The sequence below is a fragment of the Aquila chrysaetos genome, chromosome 8 (genome assembly GCF_900496995.4).
Source record: "Aquila chrysaetos chrysaetos chromosome 8, bAquChr1.4, whole genome shotgun sequence".
NCBI lineage: Eukaryota > Metazoa > Chordata > Aves > Accipitriformes > Accipitridae > Aquila > Aquila chrysaetos.
This window is the reverse complement of record NC_044011.1, coordinates 6,568,453-6,594,169: the sequence shown is the minus strand read 5'-3', so window position 1 is coordinate 6,594,169 and position 25,717 is coordinate 6,568,453. Positions and strand designations below refer to the sequence as shown.

Below are 25,717 nucleotides of genomic sequence, written 5' to 3'. Positions count from 1 at the left end.
AGGGAGAAGGGGAAGGAAACCCTGGAGGCTGCAGGTTGAAATTTGAACTGGCCAATTGAGATGCGCCAGGTACACCGAGGTGACCCTCCTAACCAACAGAATTAAATGACCACAGGTCAGATTCGACAGGGGTATAAACGGGGTCCCGCCGGACGACACGTTGGCAGTCCTCCTCGGAGCAGCGGGTCTGCAGTCGGGGACTCCCCCTCGGGTCGGGGCACCGCCCAAGGTAACTCCTCGAGGGAGAGAGCCCTCAGCTTTTAGGTGAGAGATACGCGCATTTTGAGCCATCACTTTAAATCTTGGGAATTCTTAAGTCGGCCGTGTAGTATTAATTCTCTTTACATCATTGAGCCTGTGGTTTTATAAAATGTTACCGAACTTCTAACTAACTTTGCTGAAGAATAAATCTGAATTTTTAACATCTGTTGGATTTGGTTAGTCGTGCATCCGTAACAAGCGTCCTCTGAGGGCAACAACAGCGGGAGAAAGAGACTGCTCCTGATGGCACAAGATTCAAGGAGAAAAAAAAGCATGCGAATGACAAACAGTCATGGCACCTCTAGCTGCCATAACTGGTGTGAAACTAAAAAGACCTTGGCTGGCTTCCAGACACCCACCCAGCTGCTTTCTCACTCTCCCTCCTCAACAGGACAGGAGGAGAAAGTAAGGTGAAAAAGGTCCCAGGTCGAGATAAAGACAGAGGGATTACTTACCGATCACCATCACAGGCAAAACCAGGCTTGACTTGGGGAAGATTCATTCACCTTATTGCCAATTTAAAGTACAGCAGGATGGTGAGAAACAGCCAAAAAACCCCCTTAAAATACCTTTATCCCATCCCCACCTCTTTTTCACACGCTCAACTTCCCTCCTTCATTCACAGCTCTTCTACTTCCTCCACCCTTGAGCACCACAGTGGGATGCAGAATGGGGGACTGTGGTCGGTACACAACTGTTCCTTCCTGCTACTCTTTCCTCCTCACATTTTCTTTGGCTGTAGCATGAGCCCTTCCCATAGGCTGCAGTATTTCAAGACTGGCTGCAGCGTGGATTGTGTCTACGGGCTGCTGTCCTTCTGGATAAGACTGCTTCAGCGTGGGTCCTCCAGGAGCCACAGCTCCTGCCAGGAGCCTGCTTCAGCATGGGCTCTGCTCGGACCACAGTTCCTGCCCGGGATATCCACCTGGTCTGGGGAGGCATCCTCCATGGGCTGCTGTGTGGGTATCCGCTCCACCATGGTCTTTCCCTTGGGCTGCCTGGGAATCTCTGCACCATTGCCTGGAGCACCTCCTCCTCCTCCCTCCTCTCTGGCCTTGGTGTTTACAGGATTGTTTCTCACAATTTCCTTTGCTCCATTCCTCACTGCCTGTGCAGTGTTTTGCCCTTCCTTAAATACGTTTTCACCGAGGCACCACCAGCGTTGCTACTGGGCTCAGCATTGGGCAGCAGCGAGTCCCTTTTGGAGCCAATTGCATCTGACGCTGTCGGACATGGGGGTAGCTGCTGGACTCTTCCCACAGAGGCCACCCTTGCAACCTTGTCCCCCAGCTACTGAACGCTTGCCACGTAAACCCAATAGATAGAGTGGGTCCAACAGAGAGTGAAGCACAACTAGATGGATAGGAATTTCCACAGAAGAGAACCATTCCAGGCTTCAGCAAGGGACAGAAGTAACTGTGAATAACCTCAAGAAAAACGCTATTGCTGGTCACGCTTTACGATTTGGAAAGGAATGCTCCAAAACCACAGCCATCTAATGTCCCTGGTAAATCTTTCTGAATGCCTTTATCAAGCGGCGTGGATGGAACTAGTTATGGTGGTTTCCTTATCTTTCTTATCATCAGATCTTCACGGCTGTGTTTCCCCTGCTCCCTGCACCTCTTTGAAACCCCATGGCACTTTCCCAAAGCATTCTGCCTGGCAGGTCCCTGAGGGGACAGAAACCTGCTCTGACGGCGTGCAGGGTTGCAGTTTTGCCTTCTGTTTTGCACAGCCACTGCCCACTCCAGACATGAGAGCTACCCCAGCTTTTCTCCCAAACCCCGATAAGATCATGCGTCTGCAAGTGTGCGCAGACTTTGAGGTTGTCCTGCTCGTGTTCTGGCTCAGGCTCTTGTCTTACATGTGCCTGGGGTCAGGCTGGAAAGGCAAGTCAGTGAGTCCAGGTCAGCATGATAGCTCATCAGGGTGCAGCAATGTCCAGCAATCACCAGGTGCGTTCACAGAGGCGAGGCAGGTCTCAGGTGAAGCTGGGAAGTCACCCGCATGTCAGGGTCCAGACTGAGATCAGCGTGGTCCATGGCCCGATACAGGCACAGATGTGTCACAGCTGGAGCTGTAACTCAGGTTGGGGCCGAGCACTAGGACTTAAGCTTGAAAGCTGCTCCCATGGGAAGAGGAGGTGGCAGTGGCTGAAGCCTCCCAGCAGCAACGTCTGGCAATGATCTCAGCGAGGTCAACGAAGGGGAGCGGGTAGACCTCAGTTACACTACCGCTAAGCTGGATCGGAGGCAAGGCAGACTAAGATGGAGGATGCACGTGTGCTCAGGCATGCCTGCATGGAACCCTCAAAAGTCTGTACGCTCACGTAAAGCACATCATCAGCTGGGGACCCTGCTGAGGAGATGCTCAGGACCACACTGGCAGGACAGGGCTCAAGTACCCTGGGGAAGGACCAGGCCCCAGACACCCTCCTGGCGTTGCCTGACGACCTGCAGGGTCTGCACAGGGAGGGGATGAGGCAAATGAGCCCAGCAAAACTGTCCTGAGAGCACTGTTACTGTTGCAGTGGGGACAGACACTCCCAGCAGAAGCCCACCTGCGTGCAACAATGAGCGACCAGCGGAGAGAGGTGGGGGAAGCAAGAGAAAAGGATGTGGCACGTCCTCTCCCATGAGAGTCCCTGGGCGTGCGGACGAGAAGCACGAGCGTGCTGCCCATTTCCTGACAACTTTGCCACAAACAAGCCCACAGGAATGACCCAGGTGTACATCACCTGCCTGCACGGGACCCCTCCAGCGCTTGAGCTGAGTCTTCTGCCTGCGCTGACGTCTGTCTGCCCCAGAAATCCTTGGGCCTCTCATCCCAGCACTTACAGAAGCCTTCATAGGGGAAAGCACGTGGCATAAGCCAGGAAATGAAAAGGCAGCAGTGCAGGAAACCGGGACACAGCCCATACCATTAGCTGGGATGGTTTGCATTTGACATGAGCTTGTCAGGAAATTATTACTTCCACAACGGGTGCCTGCGGGCCTGAGGCAGTGCAGGACTGCTATAAAAGGCAGCCCGACGCTCTGCTCTCTCATCCACTTCTCTCGCCTCCTTCTCCTTGGGACTCAGGTGAGTGTGAAGCCTCTTCTCGTCCTCCTTCAAGATCAGGCCTTTCCTCGATGTATGTCTCAGCTGCTATGGGCTGTCCTAGCCCGGGGCTGGGAGCTGCTTCTCATGGCAGAGGGAAGGGGAGAGAAGGTCTTCTGCAGAGAGAGGCTGGGACTTAGTTGAGGTGGCTCCTGGCCTTGGAGCTGGGCAGCGTATGCTGAGCCAGGAGGTGCCTTGGCTCCACTCTGGATGGGTGCAGTGCTGCTTCTCATGTGTCCCCGTGCTCTGCTTCCGCTCCCCCGTCTCCCAGGTGCACCTCCAGCCCCGAGACATGTCCTGCTACGACCAGTGCCAGCCCTGCCGGCCCTGCGGCCCGACCCCGCTGGCCAACAGCTGCAACGAGCCCTGTGTCAGGCAGTGCCAGAACTCCACCGTCGTCATCGAGCCCTCCCCCGTGGTGGTGACCCTGCCCGGCCCCATCCTCAGCTCCTTCCCGCAGAACACCGTTGTGGGCTCCTCCACCTCCGCTGCCGTTGGCAGCATCCTCAGCAGTAACGGAGTCCCCATCAACTCCGGGTGCTGTGACCTCTCCTGCATCACCAGCCGCTACTGTGGCAGCAGATGTCCACCCTGCTAAAGCTGCTGGCAACGTCCTCGGGCAAGAACCTCAATAACATGGTGCTCGCCAGAAGATAGGAGCTTTGGGGCATTGTTTCCCTCTTCCAGTCTCCACTCTGTCTTTTTCTTTTGCTGTCGGCGTCTCGCAGTGCCAGCCTAGCGGGGACCTGTTGGCCTGCGTCCCTGCGCAGGGCAGGCAGACGGACACCCTGCAGGAGCTCCACTGCATCTTAGTGGCTGCCCCTGGTGCTCCCTGTGAGCCACCTCCTTTTCTTCTTTAGACTCATTAAAGTTGTGCTGCATCCCAGCCTGGGCCTCCGAGTCCTCCTTCCTTCTGAGGCAACCCTTCCAGTCTGCTCAGGGAAAAAGGTGGAGGAAGGGGAGGGTGGGGGTCCCTGCAGTGGCTTTTGTTTTGTGCCCTTTCCCTTGCAGCTGACAAAGACATCCCTAGCTACTCCACAGCCAATGGCCATCAGGGAGAGGATTCCTCCCAAGGGTGTCAGGAGTGGGGATGGGGAGACAAGAATGCCTGGGGGCAGCCCACAGCCTCATCTCCACCTTCCCCTCCCCTCCAGTACTTGATCTAGGTCCATGGCCAGCACACATGGGCACAGGCAGATGAGATAGCTACCTCTTACAGTCCTTCAGCACCTGGCAGGGCCCAGCTGCTCTCCAGACATGCAGGGCTGAGGTAATTCACAAGTTAGGATCGGGATCAGCCGCACTGAGGCTGCACAATGGAGTCCCCACTCCCTGTGAACCCAACAGCCCCACGGGCCACTGGGGCTCCAGGAGAGCACCCAGTGCCCAAAGGTCCACTTTCTGGCCACCACCCCACCATTTACAGGCAGCGGGTGACTGGGCAGATGGCAGCAGTGCACAGAGCAGCCCCACAGCTACTTGCGCTCTCCGCAGTCCAGTGACCCCCTGCCTTCTCACGGCTTGTTTCAGGTGCCCGTCTTCCCTGAGTTTGTGCAAAGGATTTGTGGCTTCGCTATTAATGCCAACGTTTAGGTATGCTTTTCAATTACACTTGAAATTTTCTTTTTGGACCCTGGCCTTTTAGCCCCAGGCAATGCTCTATATCCTGGCGTCCCTTGGGTATCCGTGGTCTCCTGGGTGCGGAAAAGGAGCTCCTGAAGACAATGCTGGGCTCAAAATAATGTCTCAGGCACACAGCGCCCCATGGACCACGTGAGGTTCCCCTCATGCTCCTCCTGCCCACAGTTCAGGGCAGAGACACCATCTTTGTCCAGCTCGTTGGGCACTGGGCACCTTCGGCGGTACAGGACAGGCACCAACCCAAGCACAGCACAAACGCTGGGGATGACCCTGCCCGTACTCAGCTTCCCTGGCTCCCCAGGTGCTCTGAGGCAGGGCCAGCCCGAGCTCTGCTCCCACCACCACTGCTCCTCGCTTGCAGGGCAGGGTCTTCCTCGCCAACAGACCCTGCACACCACTGGGAACCAGATGGACACACCGAAGGGCAGGGCTGTGCCCTCGCAGTAGGACACCTCTCCCCATGCCAGGCTCTGCAGGGAACAGGACCAGTCTGGGCAGTTACACGGGGAGGAAGAGGACTAGTACTAAGCCCAGGAAGGCACAGCCCCAGCATGGGTCCAAGGCCCTGCTCTGCCCTGGCCCCGGGCAATGGACCCCCGGATGGAGCCCTTCAACACACAACAGAGCTTTCACCTAGAAGACCTAGATAATCAGTACACTCCTCTGGGTATAGGAATCTGCCGCCTGAGACAGAAGTCTAATGTGGACCTGCTGACTCACTCTTTGGGGGTTCTCATTGCTCTTGATCGTGACAAAAGCCTTCTAGAGAAGAAGTTCAAATGTTCATGTCCCTCTTTGCTATTCCCTGCCTGCAGTGTATGCCTCGCGAGGTGAACAAGTCAAGGAAATGAAGAGGACATTAGCCATGCAGCATCCCATTTTCTCTGCAAAAAAAATGTGTAGTCTCAATTGCAATAAACTCTTTTGGAATGCGGATTTTCTTTGTCTTGACAGTGGTGCAGTGGAGCCGTTTGCATACAGTGACATCACGATTGAAAGGCATCACTGAGAGGATCATAGAAGCATAGAATAGTCCAGGCTGGAAAGGACCTTGGAAGATCATCTGGTCCAACGTTTCATGGGAAAGGGAGCCTAGATGAGATCATCTACAACCCTGTCCAAGCGCATCTTGAAAACTTCCAGGGGTGGGAACTCTACCGCATTCCTGGGGAGGTCGTTCCAGTGAATGGTTGTTCTTGCTGCAAAAAATGTATTTCTTATGTCAAGATGAACCCTCTCCCAGTGCAACTTGTACTCATTGGCCCTTGTCTTCTCCTTGTGACTCCTTGTGATGAGAGAGCCTCCGTCCTCTTTGTAGCCACTGGAATACTATGATGAGGTTCCCCCCAAGCCTTCTGTTCCCCAGGGAGAAAGGACATAACTCCTTCAGTCTTTCCTCATAGGACAGGTTCTCCAGGTCATCTTTAAGATGTACAAGGGGGTGGCGGTGGGTGCTGGATCTGGATCAGCAGAGGCCGAGTCAGGGGACTTGGATCCCAGCGGTGGCTTTCTTGTTGCAGAACGGCCATTCAGCAGGAGAGCCACCTGGGTGAAGATGACCGCAAACCCCATGTCCATGCTACCAGGGCTTGCAGGAAGCAGATTTTCTTTTTCATATGAGTGGTATACTGGAGCAGTTTGCGTATGGTGCCATCACAATTAAAGGACATCACCGAGAGGATCATGAACTCGGTGATAGCCAGGAGGAAGGGGAAAAATGACTGTGCCAGCCAGCAGGCAACACAAATGATTTTCCTGGTGACAAGGGAAGTCGTCATCATTTCTGACACAACGCTTATGGTGTACCAGGTCTCCACAAAGGAAACCTGATGAGGAGGAAGAAATGCAGCAGGGTCTGCAGGTGCTGATTGGTCCACGCAGTGACAGTGAGGAGGCCATTCTCCACCAGAGTTACAAGATACATGGAGAAGATAATGGCACGTGGGGCCATGTGCCCACCGTGAGAGGTCTGGGAAGCCCAGGGGAATGAGATCACTTACCAGCGGCTTGTTCTCCTGTACCGTGGCCCAGTACGTGACCAGAAGGAATCGGCTGCCCAGACAAGAGTGAAGGAACAAAGCTGTGGTGGGTTAAATCTGTGATTTCTGTTGCTGTCAGAGGGACAAAACCAGCCCCTGTGGCTGACTGGCAGAACCCATTTACCCCAGATGAAGGTCTGACCATGCCTGAGCTGAGGTGTGGGTAGTGCACCAGAGCAGGGAGGACCTGGCAGCCTTCCGACTGACATTTCTGGTTTGCTGGAACTGACCATTGCCGTGAAATGGCTGACTCCCGTTGCCACTCATTGTCTGTGTGGTAATCCCTGGGTGCATTGGTTTCTTGATTGCCTCATTCTTAATTGCCTACTTCAAATGCCCAAGGTGCCTGTTAGTAGGAAGGTAGACCGTGGGTAGAGATTTCATCAAGTGTGATGGGGAAGAGGAGACAACACTTGGCGAGAGCTGCCAATGTCTTTGCCCAAAGGAGCTAAGCTAGGATGAGACACCCACTAAGCTGAGCATCCCTCGGAAGCAGTTACAACCAGTTCATTCATGAAACCATGAAATTAATTTACCGTGTTGCCAAGTGACAAAATCCACCGCAGGGACCCCCACCCTCCCCTTCCTCCACCTTTTTCCCTGAGCAGACTGGAAGGGTTGCCTCAGAAGGAAGGAGGACTCGGAGGCCCAGGCTGGGATGCAGCACAACTTTAATGAGTCTAAAGAAGAAAAGGAGGTGGCTCACAGGGAGCACCAGGGGCAGCCACTAAGATGCAGTGGAGCTCCTGCAGGGTGTCCGTCTGCCTGCCCTGCGCAGGGACGCAGGCCAACAGGTCCCCGCTAGGCTGGCACTGCGAGACGCCGACAGCAAAAGAAAAAGACAGAGTGGAGACTGGAAGAGGGAAACAATGCCCCAAAGCTCCTATCTTCTGGCGAGCACCATGTTATTGAGGTTCTTGCCCGAGGACGTTGCCAGCAGCTTTAGCAGGGTGGACATCTGCTGCCACAGTAGCGGCTGGTGATGCAGGAGAGGTCACAGCACCCGGAGTTGATGGGGACTCCGTTACTGCTGAGGATGCTGCCAACGGCAGCGGAGGTGGAGGAGCCCACAACGGTGTTCTGCGGGAAGGAGCTGAGGATGGGGCCGGGCAGGGTCACCACCACGGGGGAGGGCTCGATGACGACGGTGGAGTTCTGGCACTGCCTGACACAGGGCTCGTTGCAGCTGTTGGCCAGCGGGGTCGGGCCGCAGGGCCGGCAGGGCTGGCACTGGTCGTAGCAGGACATGTCTCGGGGCTGGAGGTGCACCTGGGAGACGGGGGAGCGGAAGCAGAGCACGGGGACACATGAGAAGCAGCACTGCACCCATCCAGAGTGGAGCCAAGGCACCTCCTGGCTCAGCATACGCTGCCCAGCTCCAAGGCCAGGAGCCACCTCAACTAAGTCCCAGCCTCTCTCTGCAGAAGACCTTCTCTCCCCTTCCCTCTGCCATGAGAAGCAGCTCCCAGCCCCGGGCTAGGACAGCCCATAGCAGCTGAGACATACATCGAGGAAAGGCCTGATCTTGAAGGAGGACGAGAAGAGGCTTCACACTCACCTGAGTCCCAAGGAGAAGGAGGCGAGAGAAGTGGATGAGAGAGCAGAGCGTCGGGCTGCCTTTTATAGCAGTCCTGCACTGCCTCAGGCCCGCAGGCACCCGTTGTGGAAGTAATAATTTCCTGACAAGCTCATGTCAAATGCAAACCATCCCAGCTAATGGTATGGGCTGTGTCCCGGTTTCCTGCACTGCTGCCTTTTCATTTCCTGGCTTATGCCACGTGCTTTCCCCTATGAAGGCTTCTGTAAGTGCTGGGATGAGAGGCCCAAGGATTTCTGGGGCAGACAGACGTCAGCGCAGGCAGAAGACTCAGCTCAAGCGCTGGAGGGGTCCCGTGCAGGCAGGTGATGTACACCTGGGTCATTCCTGTGGGCTTGTTTGTGGCAAAGTTGTCAGGAAATGGGCAGCACGCTCGTGCTTCTCGTCCGCACGCCCAGGGACTCTCATGGGAGAGGACGTGCCACATCCTTTTCTCTTGCTTCCCCCACCTCTCTCCGCTGGTCGCTCATTGTTGCACGCAGGTGGGCTTCTGCTGGGAGTGTCTGTCCCCACTGCAACAGTAACAGTGCTCTCAGGACAGTTTTGCTGGGCTCATTTGCCTCATCCCCTCCCTGTGCAGACCCTGCAGGTCGTCAGGCAACGCCAGGAGGGTGTCTGGGGCCTGGTCCTTCCCCAGGGTACTTGAGCCCTGTCCTGCCAGTGTGGTCCTGAGCATCTCCTCAGCAGGGTCCCCAGCTGATGATGTGCTTTACGTGAGCGTACAGACTTTTGAGGGTTCCATGCAGGCATGCCTGAGCACACGTGCATCCTCCATCTTAGTCTGCCTTGCCTCCGATCCAGCTTAGCGGTAGTGTAACTGAGGTCTACCCGCTCCCCTTCGTTGACCTCGCTGAGATCATTGCCAGACGTTGCTGCTGGGAGGCTTCAGCCACTGCCACCTCCTCTTCCCATGGGAGCAGCTTTCAAGCTTAAGTCCTAGTGCTCGGCCCCAACCTGAGTTACAGCTCCAGCTGTGACACATCTGTGCCTGTATCGGGCCATGGACCACGCTGATCTCAGTCTGGACCCTGACATGCGGGTGACTTCCCAGCTTCACCTGAGACCTGCCTCGCCTCTGTGAACGCACCTGGTGATTGCTGGACATTGCTGCACCCTGATGACTATCATGCTGACCTGGACTCACTGACTTGCCTTTCCAGCCTGACCCCAGGCACATGTAAGACAAGAGCCTGAGCCAGAACACGAGCAGGACAACCTCAAAGTCTGCGCACACTTGCAGACGCATGATCTTATCGGGGTTTGGGAGAAAAGCTGGGGTAGCTCTCATGTCTGGAGTGGGCAGTGGCTGTGCAAAACAGAAGGCAAAACTGCAACCCTGCACGCCGTCAGAGCAGGTTTCTGTCCCCTCAGGGACCTGCCAGGCAGAATGCTTTGGGAAAGTGCCATGGGGTTTCAAAGAGGTGCAGGGAGCAGGGGAAACACAGCCGTGAAGATCTGATGATAAGAAAGATAAGGAAACCACCATAACTAGTTCCATCCACGCCGCTTGATAAAGGCATTCAGAAAGATTTACCAGGGACATTAGATGGCTGTGGTTTTGGAGCATTCCTTTCCAAATCGTAAAGCGTGACCAGCAATAGCGTTTTTCTTGAGGTTATTCACAGTTACTTCTGTCCCTTGCTGAAGCCTGGAATGGTTCTCTTCTGTGGAAATTCCTATCCATCTAGTTGTGCTTCACTCTCTGTTGGACCCACTCTATCTATTGGGTTTACGTGGCAAGCGTTCAGTAGCTGGGGGACAAGGTTGCAAGGGTGGCCTCTGTGGGAAGAGTCCAGCAGCTACCCCCATGTCCGACAGCGTCAGATGCAATTGGCTCCAAAAGGGACTCGCTGCTGCCCAATGCTGAGCCCAGTAGCAACGCTGGTGGTGCCTCGGTGAAAACGTATTTAAGGAAGGGCAAAACACTGCACAGGCAGTGAGGAATGGAGCAAAGGAAATTGTGAGAAACAATCCTGTAAACACCAAGGCCAGAGAGGAGGGAGGAGGAGGAGGTGCTCCAGGCAATGGTGCAGAGATTCCCAGGCAGCCCAAGGGAAAGACCATGGTGGAGCGGATACCCACACAGCAGCCCATGGAGGATGCCTCCCCAGACCAGGTGGATATCCCGGGCAGGAACTGTGGTCCGAGCAGAGCCCATGCTGAAGCAGGCTCCTGGCAGGAGCTGTGGCTCCTGGAGGACCCACGCTGAAGCAGTCTTATCCAGAAGGACAGCAGCCCGTAGACACAATCCACGCTGCAGCCAGTCTTGAAATACTGCAGCCTATGGGAAGGGCTCATGCTACAGCCAAAGAAAATGTGAGGAGGAAAGAGCAGCAGGAAGGAACAGTTGTGTACTGACCACAGTCCCCCATTCTGCATCCCACTGTGGTGCTCAAGGGTGGAGGAAGTAGAAGAGCTGTGAATGAAGGAGGGAAGTTGAGGGTGTGAAAAAGAGGTGGGGATGGGATAAAGGCGTTTTAAGGGGGTTTTTTGCTGTTTCTCACCATCCTGCTGTACTTTAAATTGGCAATAAGGTGAATGAATCTTCCCCAAGTCAAGCCTGGTTTTGCCTGTGATGGTGATCGGTAAGTAATCCCTCTGTCTTTATCTCGACCTGGGACCTTTTTCACCTTACTTTCTCCTCCTGTCCTGTTGAGGAGGGAGAGTGAGAAAGCAGCTGGGTGGGTGTCTGGAAGCCAGCCAAGGTCTTTTTAGTTTCACACCAGTTATGGCAGCTAGAGGTGCCATGACTGTTTGTCATTCGCATGCTTTTTTTTCTCCTTGAATCTTGTGCCATCAGGAGCAGTCTCTTTCTCCCGCTGTTGTTGCCCTCAGAGGACGCTTGTTACGGATGCACGACTAACCAAATCCAACAGATGTTAAAAATTCAGATTTATTCTTCAGCAAAGTTAGTTAGAAGTTCGGTAACATTTTATAAAACCACAGGCTCAATGATGTAAAGAGAATTAATACTACACGGCCGACTTAAGAATTCCCAAGATTTAAAGTGATGGCTCAAAATGCGCGTATCTCTCACCTAAAAGCTGAGGGCTCTCTCCCTCGAGGAGTTACCTTGGGCGGTGCCCCGACCCGAGGGGGAGTCCCCGACTGCAGACCCGCTGCTCCGAGGAGGACTGCCAACGTGTCGTCCGGCGGGACCCCGTTTATACCCCTGTCGAATCTGACCTGTGGTCATTTAATTCTGTTGGTTAGGAGGGTCACCTCGGTGTACCTGGCGCGTCTCAATTGGCCAGTTCAAATTTCAACCTGCAGCCTCCAGGGTTTCCTTCCCCTTCTCCCTTCCTGGAGAAGTTTCGTTTCCTGCTGTCAGGATGGGGGGGGGCGGGATGTACTACCACAACGCTGGGCAATGCTGTCAGCTGGCCTTTGTGCTTGTGTACCTGGGAACTAGGGACAGGTTTACAGCTTTTCTTTCCCCAACACTCCGTCCCTCATTGCCTCTCTTGTCCGGCCCATCCACTCTCGGTGTTTCACAGAGAAGTCAGTGCAGAAGGTCTCAGGTGTCTTTGTAGTCCCAAATTTCTGAGGTTCAAGCACCAAAGGCTGTTCCCATGAGCTCTAGGCTTCAGGAGAGGAGGAAGCTAGGACGTGGGGCACCGTGCAGTTCTCCTCTCTTGGCATCCAGGCAGGAGGCCCTTCTGTGCAAGGCTGGGCTCTGCGGGTAGGGCCCTCCCTTCTCCCTGGGCACCCCTATTTCCACTATGCACCCAGAGATCTGCAAATGAAGATGCTGTTTCTGTGAGGCTCTGGGGTTAGTGGCCTGAGGGAAAAGGAGGAGGTGGTGAGAGAGCTTCTGCCACGGAACTGTTCTTTCCCCGCACCCCAGGATGGGATTGCCCTTGCCGTGAGCTGCAAAGAGGGAGCACGGGCTGTTCTGACCTGTGCTGTCTCTAGCGTATCATGGGAGGAACTGTCAGTCCCTCACCTGTGTCATCTTGCAGGCCCATGCAAAAGACCTTTTTGTCCTGGAGCTGCTCCGTCGGATGGGAGCTGGGGATGTGCACTCTGCAAGACACCTCAGCCCTGCAAATCTGTGTAATGAACCGCTGGGGCTGCGCGGGGCACTGTATGGTGTGACGGAAGAACAGGCGACTTGCCCTAGCCCTCTTTGCCCTTGGATGCATACCGTGGCCCTTCCTTCTGGAGGTGGGTGGGAAGGTGAGGAGGAGGCGGCTCTGGGCTCTCGCCAAGGTGATTTCTCCTACCATCCCCTCCTTCCATCCTCACGGCCATCTTCTGTCCGAGCCTTCTCCCCCAGCAGAGCTCCATCCAGAGCAAGAGGAGCTGCCTTGAGTGCTTGTGGGGCTGCTGACCTCCCAGGGCCTCCTGCAGCACTGGGGTCCTCCCATGAAGACAGCACAAGTTGGGATCACCACCTGTAGGGCATGCTCGGAGGCCAAGGGGAATATTTCTGGGCAGAGATGCAGCAAGGGAAGGGCTGATGGTCACTGCCTGTGGAGTAGCCAGAGATGTTGTCCTCAGCGCCAAGGGACAGGGACTGAAGGAGGCCAACAGACAGTGTGTCCTGCCCTCCCAGTCCTCCAGGAATGAGAAAGGGTCCGCCTGCTCACCCATTTGTTCCCTCCCAGCATAGCTCCGTTCTCCCTGGACAGCTTTAGAGAGCATTCAGAGAGGAAAGGACCACACAGAGCCAGAGCCTGGGATGCAGCAGAGTTTAATGAGTCTAAAGAGGGAAACAAGATGTTTCTGAGAGGAGGCCACAGTGAAAGGATCGCCACGGGTGGCCAAGTGTCAGGGCCCCACAGAGGGAAAGGGGCAGGCAGGTCCCCCCAAGCTGCCTTTGGTGGGCCTCAAGGCTGAGGGGAGCAGAAAACAAGAAAGGGAAAGGAGGGAAAGGAGAGAGTGGAGGAAGGGAATGAGAGGCATTGGCCATGTTTTTGGAGAGCCCAGGCCGGCCTTTTCCAAAGGGTTGACACCCTTTGCAAGAGGAGTGGGGCATGCTAAGGCCCTCTCCAAGCAAGGGTCACGATCTCCGTTGTTTGGTCTGGCATCGTCTTCTGGGTTCCTGGGGCTCTTTGTCTGGGCTGTCAGCAGTGGCTTTAGCAGGGGGAGCACCTTCTGCTGCCACAGTAGCGGCTGGTGATGCAGGAGAGGTCACAGCACCCGGAGCTGATGGGGACTCCGTTACTGCTGAGGATGCTGCCAACGGCAGCGGAGGTGGAGGAGCCCACGGCAGTGTTCTGCGGGAAGGAGCTGAGGATGGGGCCAGGCAGAATCACCACCACGGGAGAGGGCTCGATGACAACGGTGGAAGGCTGGCACTGCCTGACACAGGGCTCATTGCAGCTGTTGGCCAGCGGGGTTGGGCCGCAGGGCTGGCAGGGCTGGCAGGGCTGGCACTTGTCGGAGCAGGACATGTCTCGGGGCTGGTGGTTCACCTGGGAGAGAGGCCAGGGAGGAAGCAGAGCACAGGGACACCTGAGGAACAGCCTGCAACCCCACCAAAAGGAAGCCAAGGCACCTGCTGGGTGGGGAGGTAGAGGCTGTGCAGGGGGGAACAAGGGCTTCTTTGCCTGAGCTCAGCCGAGTCCTTCGCATAGCAGGAAGGCCCAGCAATGCTCCTTCCTAGCCTGTAGTCAAAAAGCTACCTCAGCCCAGCCTCAGACTCTCTCCGTGACAGACCATCTCTCCTTTGCCCTCTCCACTGACCACGATCTTAGAGCCCTGTCATAAGACCAAGAAGCTGGTAGCAGCTGCGTTGTTCTTGAAGGCTCGATCTTTTTCTGGAGGAGGAGGAGGATGAGGAGAAGGAGGAGGAGGAGAAGGACGAGGAGGAGGAGGAGGAGGAGGAGAAGGAGGAGGAGGAGGGGAAAAGGGGGTTCCAACTCACCTGGTTCCTAAGGAGAAGGAGGTGACAGAAGTGGTTGAGAGAGCGACCAGTTGGGCTGGCTTTTATACCGGCCTCACACTGCCTCAGGGCCCAAAGGCAGTTCTGCATAAGCAACAATTTTCCTGCATGCTCCTAATGAACGGAAACATCCCAGGTAATGACATGGGATGTGCTGCTGTTTGCCTCTACGCTGCCTTTGTATTTCCCGGTTTATGTCATGCCCATTCCATCACAGAAGCTTCTGTTGAGTGCTGGGATGAGAAGTCCCAGGATTTCCAGGTCAAAGATGCATCACAGTGGGCAGGAGACAGGGACTAAGTGCCAGAAGAGTCCAGTGGAGGCAGGTGATGTCAGTCTGGGGCACTCTGGTGGGTTTTTTATGGTCCTGCTGACAGGGAGGGCCCTAGCTGCTCCCAGCCCTCCAATCCTTGGCTCCTCACCCAAGGGCTCCTGTCAGTATGTGCCCTGTGCTCTTTCCTTCCCACCCGGCTCAGTCCAACAGTCAGCGGCTGTTGTCTTCCCAGGCAGGCGTGCTGCACTTCAGGTTTTCAACTCTCTTTCACCTTAAGCTGCCCTCAGGAGGAAGTTGCCAACCACTTTGGCCTCCTCCTCTCTCTGGACAGTCCCTGAGACTCCTCTAGCTATGCTGCCTGTGCATCTGTCCTGCTCAGAGTGCCCCGTCCCTGCTCTGGCAGGGAGGTCCCCAACAGCGCCTCAGTCACATCCCTTCCTATTGCCTCTGCTCCCATGTGCTTATCAGCAGCAACGTGCGTGGGCGTGTGATTGTGTACCAGTCTGTGGGATTACCTGCATGCACACCTATGCTTGTGCGTACACCCAGCTGTATGCCTCTGGCGAGATCGTGTTTCTGTGTACTTGTGTATTTTTTTGCACAGGTGTGAGTACTTGCATGCAACTACATGTGCCTGTGTCCTTATGCACGTATGCCTGACTCTGTGCATCTGTGTATATTGTTGTGCACGCTTGTTGGACACGTGTGAATGCATGCGTGTGTGTACATAGTTGTGCCTGACCTCACGCCCAGGCCTAACCATTCCAAGGCCTGTAGTGACATCCCTCCACGACAGTGCCAGGCACTGACACAGTCTCAGCCCCTCGTTGTCTGAGGGGTCACAGACAGGGTCACAGCACTCCGGTCTCACTGAGGAGAACCCTGGCCAACTCTTTCCATGCTGCCTCCAGGCAGCCTCGGGGGGCTGTGCTGCTTCCCAGCGTCCTCACTCCTGACTCATGTAAAAGCTTTGAGGTTACAGGATTCTGTTGGTCTGCGGTGATGGGGGAGCCCTCTGCCCCAGGTGGCCCTTGCCCAGAGACAGGAGCTATGGGAAAAGGAATGAGAGCCTGGGGAGCCTGGGAGGAGGAAGTTGGTAAACATCAGGCCTTGGGCCAAGGGCTCCAGAAAACAGCACCAACACTGGAAAGGGCCGAGGATCCACACCACCAGCAGCCCTAGAAGAATCCAGCAGTGGCATAAGCTCCCTCTTCAAGCCTGAAATGTGACAGTGCCTGGAAACAATGGTTCCCAACCATTTGACCTTAGCTGAGATGCAGGAGACCTAGCTTGAGGGCCCCATGGCCGGGGGAAGGAGAAAGGAAATCCAGCATCACCTAGGATGATTCCATACATTAGGAGCATGCAGGAAAATTCTTGCTTATGCAACAAATGGGTAGGCAGGTCAGAACAGCCCGTGCTCCCTCTTTGCAGCTCACGGCAAGGGCAATCCCATCCTGGGGTGCGGGGAAAGAACAGTTCCGTGGCAGAAGCTCTCTCACCACCTCCTCCTTTTCCCTCAGGCCACTAACCCCAGAGCCTCACAGAAACAGCATCTTCATTTGCAGATCTCTGGGTGCATAGTGGAAATAGGGGTGCCCAGGGAGAAGGGAGGGCCCTACCCGCAGAGCCCAGCCTTGCACAGAAGGGCCTCCTGCCTGGATGCCAAGAGAGGAGAACTGTACGGTGCCCCACGTCCTAGCTTCCTCCTCTCCTGAAGCCTAGAGCTCATGGGGAACAGCCTTTGGTGCTTGAACCTCAGAAATTTGGGACTACAAAGACACCTGAGACCTTCTGCACTGACTTCTCTGTGAAACACCGAGAGTGGATGGGCCGGACAAGAGAGGCAATGAGGGACGGAGTGTTGGGGAAAGAAAAGCTGTAAACCTGTCCCTAGTTCCCAGGTACACAAGCACAAAGGCCAGCTGACAGCATTGCCCAGCGTCCTCTGAGGGCAGCAACAGCGGGAGAAAGAGACTGCTCCTGATGGCACAAGATTCAAGGAGAAAAAAAAGCATGCGAATGACAAACAGTCATGGCACCTCTAGCTGCCATAACTGGTGTGAAACTAAAAAGACCTTGGCTGGCTTCCAGACACCCACCCAGCTGCTTTCTCACTCTCCCTCCTCAACAGGACAGGAGGAGAAAGTAAGGTGAAAAAGGTCCCAGGTCGAGATAAAGACAGAGGGATTACTTACCGATCACCATCACAGGCAAAACCAGGCTTGACTTGGGGAAGATTCATTCACCTTATTGCCAATTTAAAGTACAGCAGGATGGTGAGAAACAGCAAAAAACCCCCTTAAAACGCCTTTATCCCATCCCCACCTCTTTTTCACACCCTCAACTTCCCTCCTTCATTCACAGCTCTTCTACTTCCTCCACCCTTGAGCACCACAGTGGGATGCAGAATGGGGGACTGTGGTCAGTACACAACTGTTCCTTCCTGCTGCTCTTTCCTCCTCACATTTTCTTTGGCTGTAGCATGAGCCCTTCCCATAGGCTGCAGTATTTCAAGACTGGCTGCAGCGTGGATTGTGTCTACGGGCTGCTGTCCTTCTGGATAAGACTGCTTCAGCGTGGGTCCTCCAGGAGCCACAGCTCCTGCCAGGAGCCTGCTTCAGCATGGGCTCTGCTCGGACCACAGTTCCTGCCCGGGATATCCACCTGGTCTGGGGAGGCATCCTCCATGGGCTGCTGTGTGGGTATCCGCTCCACCATGGTCTTTCCCTTGGGCTGCCTGGGAATCTCTGCACCATTGCCTGGAGCACCTCCTCCTCCTCCCTCCTCTCTGGCCTTGGTGTTTACAGGATTGTTTCTCACAATTTCCTTTGCTCCATTCCTCACTGCCTGTGCAGTGTTTTGCCCTTCCTTAAATACGTTTTCACCGAGGCACCACCAGCGTTGCTACTGGGCTCAGCATTGGGCAGCAGCGAGTCCCTTTTGGAGCCAATTGCATCTGACGCTGTCGGACATGGGGGTAGCTGCTGGACTCTTCCCACAGAGGCCACCCTTGCAACCTTGTCCCCCAGCTACTGAACGCTTGCCACGTAAACCCAATAGATAGAGTGGGTCCAACAGAGAGTGAAGCACAACTAGATGGATAGGAATTTCCACAGAAGAGAACCATTCCAGGCTTCAGCAAGGGACAGAAGTAACTGTGAATAACCTCAAGAAAAACGCTATTGCTGGTCACGCTTTACGATTTGGAAAGGAATGCTCCAAAACCACAGCCATCTAATGTCCCTGGTAAATCTTTCTGAATGCCTTTATCAAGCGGCGTGGATGGAACTAGTTATGGTGGTTTCCTTATCTTTCTTATCATCAGATCTTCACGGCTGTGTTTCCCCTGCTCCCTGCACCTCTTTGAAACCCCATGGCACTTTCCCAAAGCATTCTGCCTGGCAGGTCCCTGAGGGGACAGAAACCTGCTCTGACGGCGTGCAGGGTTGCAGTTTTGCCTTCTGTTTTGCACAGCCACTGCCCACTCCAGACATGAGAGCTACCCCAGCTTTTCTCCCAAACCCCGATAAGATCATGCGTCTGCAAGTGTGCGCAGACTTTGAGGTTGTCCTGCTCGTGTTCTGGCTCAGGCTCTTGTCTTACATGTGCCTGGGGTCAGGCTGGAAAGGCAAGTCAGTGAGTCCAGGTCAGCATGATAGTCATCAGGGTGCAGCAATGTCCAGCAATCACCAGGTGCGTTCACAGAGGCGAGGCAGGTCTCAGGTGAAGCTGGGAAGTCACCCGCATGTCAGGGTCCAGACTGAGATCAGCGTGGTCCATGGCCCGATACAGGCACAGATGTGTCACAGCTGGAGCTGTAACTCAGGTTGGGGCCGAGCACTAGGACTTAAGCTTGAAAGCTGCTCCCATGGGAAGAGGAGGTGGCAGTGGCTGAAGCCTCCCAGCAGCAACGTCTGGCAATGATCTCAGCGAGGTCAACGAAGGGGAGCGGGTAGACCTCAGTTACACTACCGCTAAGCTGGATCGGAGGCAAGGCAGACTAAGATGGAGGATGCACGTGTGCTCAGGCATGCCTGCATGGAACCCTCAAAAGTCTGTACGCTCACGTAAAGCACATCATCAGCTGGGGACCCTGCTGAGGAGATGCTCAGGACCACACTGGCAGGACAGGGCTCAAGTACCCTGGGGAAGGACCAGGCCCCAGACACCCTCCTGGCGTTGCCTGACGACCTGCAGGGTCTGCACAGGGAGGGGATGAGGCAAATGAGCCCAGCAAAACTGTCCTGAGAGCACTGTTACTGTTGCAGTGGGGACAGACACTCCCAGCAGAAGCCCACCTGCGTGCAACAATGAGCGACCAGCGGAGAGAGGTGGGGGAAGCAAGAGAAAAGGATGTGGCACGTCCTCTCCCATGAGAGTCCCTGGGCGTGCGGACGAGAAGCACGAGCGTGCTGCCCATTTCCTGACAACTTTGCCACAAACAAGCCCACAGGAATGACCCAGGTGTACATCACCTGCCTGCACGGGACCCCTCCAGCGCTTGAGCTGAGTCTTCTGCCTGCGCTGACGTCTGTCTGCCCCAGAAATCCTTGGGCCTCTCATCCCAGCACTTACAGAAGCCTTCATAGGGGAAAGCACGTGGCATAAGCCAGGAAATGAAAAGGCAGCAGTGCAGGAAACCGGGACACAGCCCATACCATTAGCTGGGATGGTTTGCATTTGACATGAGCTTGTCAGGAAATTATTACTTCCACAACGGGTGCCTGCGGGCCTGAGGCAGTGCAGGACTGCTATAAAAGGCAGCCCGACGCTCTGCTCTCTCATCCACTTCTCTCGCCTCCTTCTCCTTGGGACTCAGGTGAGTGTGAAGCCTCTTCTCGTCCTCCTTCAAGATCAGGCCTTTCCTCGATGTATGTCTCAGCTGCTATGGGCTGTCCTAGCCCGGGGCTGGGAGCTGCTTCTCATGGCAGAGGGAAGGGGAGAGAAGGTCTTCTGCAGAGAGAGGCTGGGACTTAGTTGAGGTGGCTCCTGGCCTTGGAGCTGGGCAGCGTATGCTGAGCCAGGAGGTGCCTTGGCTCCACTCTGGATGGGTGCAGTGCTGCTTCTCATGTGTCCCCGTGCTCTGCTTCCGCTCCCCCGTCTCCCAGGTGCACCTCCAGCCCCGAGACATGTCCTGCTACGACCAGTGCCAGCCCTGCCGGCCCTGCGGCCCGACCCCGCTGGCCAACAGCTGCAACGAGCCCTGTGTCAGGCAGTGCCAGAACTCCACCGTCGTCATCGAGCCCTCCCCCGTGGTGGTGACCCTGCCCGGCCCCATCCTCAGCTCCTTCCCGCAGAACACCGTTGTGGGCTCCTCCACCTCCGCTGCCGTTGGCAGCATCCTCAGCAGTAACGGAGTCCCCATCAACTCCGGGTGCTGTGACCTCTCCTGCATCACCAGCCGCTACTGTGGCAGCAGATGTCCACCCTGCTAAAGCTGCTGGCAACGTCCTCGGGCAAGAACCTCAATAACATGGTGCTCGCCAGAAGATAGGAGCTTTGGGGCATTGTTTCCCTCTTCCAGTCTCCACTCTGTCTTTTTCTTTTGCTGTCGGCGTCTCGCAGTGCCAGCCTAGCGGGGACCTGTTGGCCTGCGTCCCTGCGCAGGGCAGGCAGACGGACACCCTGCAGGAGCTCCACTGCATCTTAGTGGCTGCCCCTGGTGCTCCCTGTGAGCCACCTCCTTTTCTTCTTTAGACTCATTAAAGTTGTGCTGCATCCCAGCCTGGGCCTCCGAGTCCTCCTTCCTTCTGAGGCAACCCTTCCAGTCTGCTCAGGGAAAAAGGTGGAGGAAGGGGAGGGTGGGGGTCCCTGCGGTGGATTTTGTCACTTGGCAACACGGTAAATTAATTTCATGGTTTCATGAATGAACTGGTTGTAACTGCTTCCGAGGGATGCTCAGCTTAGTGGGTGTCTCATCCTAGCTTAGCTCCTTTGGGCAAAGACATTGGCAGCTCTCGCCAAGTGTTGTCTCCTCTTCCCCATCACACTTGATGAAATCTCTACCCACGGTCTACCTTCCTACTAACAGGCACCTTGGGCATTTGAAGTAGGCAATTAAGAATGAGGCAATCAAGAAACCAATGCACCCAGGGATTACCACACAGACAATGAGTGGCAACGGGAGTCAGCCATTTCACGGCAATGGTCAGTTCCAGCAAACCAGAAATGTCAGTCGGAAGGCTGCCAGGTCCTCCCTGCTCTGGTGCACTACCCACACCTCAGCTCAGGCATGGTCGGACCTTCATCTGGGGTAAATGGGTTCTGCCAGTCAGCCACAGGGGCTGGTTTTGTCCCTCTGACAGCAACAGAAATCACAGATTTAACCCACCACAGCTTTGTTCCTTCACTCTTGTCTGGGCAGCCGATTCCTTCTGGTCACGTACTGGGCCACGGTACAGGAGAACAAGCCGCTGGTAAGTGATCTCATTCCCCTGGGCTTCCCAGACCTCTCACGGTGGGCACATGGCCCCACGTGCCATTATCTTCTCCATGTATCTTGTAACTCTGGTGGAGAATGGCCTCCTCACTGTCACTGCGTGGACCAATCAGCACCTGCAGACCCTGCTGCATTTCTTCCTCCTCATCAGGTTTCCTTTGTGGAGACCTGGTACACCATAAGCGTTGTGTCAGAAATGATGACGACTTCCCTTGTCACCAGGAAAATCATTTGTGTTGCCTGCTGGCTGGCACAGTCATTTTTCCCCTTCCTCCTGGCTATCACCGAGTTCATGATCCTCTCGGTGATGTCCTTTAATTGTGATGGCACCATACGCAAACTGCTCCAGTATACCACTCATATGAAAAAGAAAATCTGCTTCCTGCAAGCCCTGGTAGCATGGACATGGGGTTTGCGGTCATCTTCACCCAGGTGGCTCTCCTGCTGAATGGCCGTTCTGCAACAAGAAAGCCACCGCTGGGATCCAAGTCCCCTGACTCGGCCTCTGCTGATCCAGATCCAGCACCCACCGCCACCCCCTTGTACATCTTAAAGATGACCTGGAGAACCTGTCCTATGAGGAAAGACTGAAGGAGTTATGTCCTTTCTCCCTGGGGAACAGAAGGCTTGGGGGGAACCTCATCACAGTATTCCAGTGGCTACAAAGAGGACGGAGGCTCTCTCATCACAAGGAGTCACAAGGAGAAGACAAGGGCCAATGAGTACAAGTTGCACTGGGAGAGGGTTCATCTTGACATAAGAAATACATTTTTTGCAGCAAGAACAACCATTCACTGGAACGACCTCCCCAGGAATGCGGTAGAGTTCCCACCCCTGGAAGTTTTCAAGATGCGCTTGGACAGGGTTGTAGATGATCTCATCTAGGCTCCCTTTCCCATGAAACGTTGGACCAGATGATCTTCCAAGGTCCTTTCCAGCCTGGACTATTCTATGCTTCTATGATCCTCTCAGTGATGCCTTTCAATCGTGATGTCACTGTATGCAAACGGCTCCACTGCACCACTGTCAAGACAAAGAAAATCCGCATTCCAAAAGAATTTATTGCAATTGAGACTGCACATTTTTTTTGCAGAGAAAATGGGATGCTGCATGGCTAATGTCCTCTTCATTTCCTTGACTTGTTCACCTCGCGAGGCATACACTGCAGGCAGGGAATAGCAAAGAGGGACATGAACATTTGAACTTCTTCTCTAGAAGGCTTTTGTCACGATCAAGAGCAATGAGAACTCCCAAAGAGTGAGTCAGCAGGTCCACATTAGACTTCTGTCTCAGGCGGCAGATTCCTATACCCAGAGGAGTGTACTGATTATCTAGGTCTTCTAGGTGAAAGCTCTGTTGTGTGTTGAAGGGCTCCATCCGGGGGTCCATTGCCCGGGGCCAGGGCAGAGCAGGGCCTTGGACCCATGCTGGGGCTGTGCCTTCCTGGGCTTAGTACTAGTCCTCTTCCTCCCCGTGTAACTGCCCAGACTGGTCCTGTTCCCTGCAGAGCCTGGCATGGGGAGAGGTGTCCTACTGCGAGGGCACAGCCCTGCCCTTCGGTGTGTCCATCTGGTTCCCAGTGGTGTGCAGGGTCTGTTGGCGAGGAAGACCCTGCCCTGCAAGCGAGGAGCAGTGGTGGTGGGAGCAGAGCTCGGGCTGGCCCTGCCTCAGAGCACCTGGGGAGCCAGGGAAGCTGAGTACGGGCAGGGTCATCCCCAGCGTTTGTGCTGTGCTTGGGTTGGTGCCTGTCCTGTACCGCCGAAGGTGCCCAGTGCCCAACGAGCTGGACAAAGATGGTGTCTCTGCCCTGAACTGTGGGCAGGAGGAGCATGAGGGGAACCTCACGTGGTCCATGGGGCGCTGTGTGCCTGAGACATTATTTTGAGCCCAGCATTGTCTTCAGGAGCTCCTTTTCCGCACCCAGGAGACCACGGATACCCAAGGGACGCCAGGATATAGAGCATTGCCTGGGGCTAAAAGGCCAGGGTCCAAAAAGAAAATTTCAAGTGTAATTGAAAAGCATACCTAAACGTTGGCATTAATAGCGAAGCCACAAATCCTTTGCACAAACTCAGGGAAGACGGGCACCTGAAACAAGCCGTGAGAAGGCAGGGGGTCACTGGACTGCGGAGAGCGCAAGTAGCTGTGGGGCTGCTCTGTGCACTGCTGCCATCTGCCCAGTCACCCGCTGCCTGTAAATGGTGGGGTGGTGGCCAGAAAGTGGACCTTTGGGCTCTGGGTGCTCTCCTGGAGCCCCAGTGGCCCGTGGGGCTGTTGGGTTCACAGGGAGTGGGGACTCCATTGTGCAGCCTCAGTGCGGCTGATCCCGATCCTAACTTGTGAATTACCTCAGCCCTGCATGTCTGGAGAGCAGCTGGGCCCTGCCAGGTGCTGAAGGACTGTAAGAGGTAGCTATCTCATCTGCCTGTGCCCATGTGTGCTGGCCATGGACCTAGATCAAGTACTGGAGGGGAGGGGAAGGTGGAGATGAGGCTGTGGGCTGCCCCCAGGCATTCTTGTCTCCCCATCCCCACTCCTGACACCCTTGGGAGGAATCCTCTCACTGATGGCCATTGGCTGTGGAGTAGCTAGGGATGTCTTTGTCAGCTGCAAGGGAAAGGGCACAAAACAAAAGCCACTGCAGGGACCCCCACCCTCCCCTTCCTCCACCTTTTTCCCTGAGCAGACTGGAAGGGTTGCCTCAGAAGGAAGGAGGACTCGGAGGCCCAGGCTGGGATGCAGCACAACTTTAATGAGTCTAAAGAAGAAAAGGAGGTGGCTCACAGGGAGCACCAGGGGCAGCCACTAAGATGCAGTGGAGCTCCTGCAGGGTGTCCGTCTGCCTGCCCTGCGCAGGGACGCAGGCCAACAGGTCCCCGCTAGGCTGGCACTGCGAGACGCCGACAGCAAAAGAAAAAGACAGAGTGGAGACTGGAAGAGGGAAACAATGCCCCAAAGCTCCTATCTTCTGGCGAGCACCATGTTATTGAGGTTCTTGCCCGAGGACGTTGCCAGCAGCTTTAGCAGGGTGGACATCTGCTGCCACAGTAGCGGCTGGTGATGCAGGAGAGGTCACAGCACCCGGAGTTGATGGGGACTCCGTTACTGCTGAGGATGCTGCCAACGGCAGCGGAGGTGGAGGAGCCCACAACGGTGTTCTGCGGGAAGGAGCTGAGGATGGGGCCGGGCAGGGTCACCACCACGGGGGAGGGCTCGATGACGACGGTGGAGTTCTGGCACTGCCTGACACAGGGCTCGTTGCAGCTGTTGGCCAGCGGGGTCGGGCCGCAGGGCCGGCAGGGCTGGCACTGGTCGTAGCAGGACATGTCTCGGGGCTGGAGGTGCACCTGGGAGACGGGGGAGCGGAAGCAGAGCACGGGGACACATGAGAAGCAGCACTGCACCCATCCAGAGTGGAGCCAAGGCACCTCCTGGCTCAGCATACGCTGCCCAGCTCCAAGGCCAGGAGCCACCTCAACTAAGTCCCAGCCTCTCTCTGCAGAAGACCTTCTCTCCCCTTCCCTCTGCCATGAGAAGCAGCTCCCAGCCCCGGGCTAGGACAGCCCATAGCAGCTGAGACATACATCGAGGAAAGGCCTGATCTTGAAGGAGGACGAGAAGAGGCTTCACACTCACCTGAGTCCCAAGGAGAAGGAGGCGAGAGAAGTGGATGAGAGAGCAGAGCGTCGGGCTGCCTTTTATAGCAGTCCTGCACTGCCTCAGGCCCGCAGGCACCCGTTGTGGAAGTAATAATTTCCTGACAAGCTCATGTCAAATGCAAACCATCCCAGCTAATGGTATGGGCTGTGTCCCGGTTTCCTGCACTGCTGCCTTTTCATTTCCTGGCTTATGCCACGTGCTTTCCCCTATGAAGGCTTCTGTAAGTGCTGGGATGAGAGGCCCAAGGATTTCTGGGGCAGACAGACGTCAGCGCAGGCAGAAGACTCAGCTCAAGCGCTGGAGGGGTCCCGTGCAGGCAGGTGATGTACACCTGGGTCATTCCTGTGGGCTTGTTTGTGGCAAAGTTGTCAGGAAATGGGCAGCACGCTCGTGCTTCTCGTCCGCACGCCCAGGGACTCTCATGGGAGAGGACGTGCCACATCCTTTTCTCTTGCTTCCCCCACCTCTCTCCGCTGGTCGCTCATTGTTGCACGCAGGTGGGCTTCTGCTGGGAGTGTCTGTCCCCACTGCAACAGTAACAGTGCTCTCAGGACAGTTTTGCTGGGCTCATTTGCCTCATCCCCTCCCTGTGCAGACCCTGCAGGTCGTCAGGCAACGCCAGGAGGGTGTCTGGGGCCTGGTCCTTCCCCAGGGTACTTGAGCCCTGTCCTGCCAGTGTGGTCCTGAGCATCTCCTCAGCAGGGTCCCCAGCTGATGATGTGCTTTACGTGAGCGTACAGACTTTTGAGGGTTCCATGCAGGCATGCCTGAGCACACGTGCATCCTCCATCTTAGTCTGCCTTGCCTCCGATCC

At 55.5% G+C, this 25,717-nt stretch overlaps 1 protein-coding gene and 4 pseudogenes across 1 annotated transcript; 2 read left to right on the top strand and 3 right to left on the bottom strand.

Annotated features, from left to right (window-relative positions):
* The first annotated feature begins 3,268 nt into the window (after window positions 1-3,268).
* LOC115344791 lies at window positions 3,269-4,240 on the top strand (annotated as a pseudogene).
* Window positions 4,241-7,700: 3,460 nt separating this feature from the next.
* LOC115344790 lies at window positions 7,701-8,672 on the bottom strand (annotated as a pseudogene).
* Window positions 8,673-13,321: 4,649 nt separating this feature from the next.
* LOC115344789 (feather keratin Cos2-3-like) lies at window positions 13,322-14,617 on the bottom strand. Its single transcript, XM_030022721.2, has 2 exons — window positions 14,510-14,617; window positions 13,322-14,057 (listed from the first exon to the last, which is right to left on the bottom strand). The coding sequence occupies exons 1-2, from the start codon at window positions 14,615-14,617 to the stop codon at window positions 13,719-13,721; spliced, it is 447 nt and encodes a 148-aa protein (XP_029878581.2). The 3' UTR covers window positions 13,322-13,718.
* A 4,932-nt stretch (window positions 14,618-19,549) lies between these two features.
* On the top strand, window positions 19,550-20,521 carry LOC115344788 (annotated as a pseudogene).
* A 3,460-nt stretch (window positions 20,522-23,981) lies between these two features.
* LOC115344787 lies at window positions 23,982-24,953 on the bottom strand (annotated as a pseudogene).
* Window positions 24,954-25,717: the final 764 nt, after the last annotated feature.

Coding starts and splice junctions, on each gene's coding strand:
- LOC115344789 (XM_030022721.2), bottom strand. CDS start 14,617: ATGCAGAACTGCCTTTGGGCCCTGAGGCAGTGTGAGGCCGGTATAAAA. Junction 14,058..14,509: donor TCCTTCTCCTTAGGAACCAG/GTGAGTTGGAAC, acceptor CCTCTCTCCCAG/GTGAACCACCAGCCCCGAGA.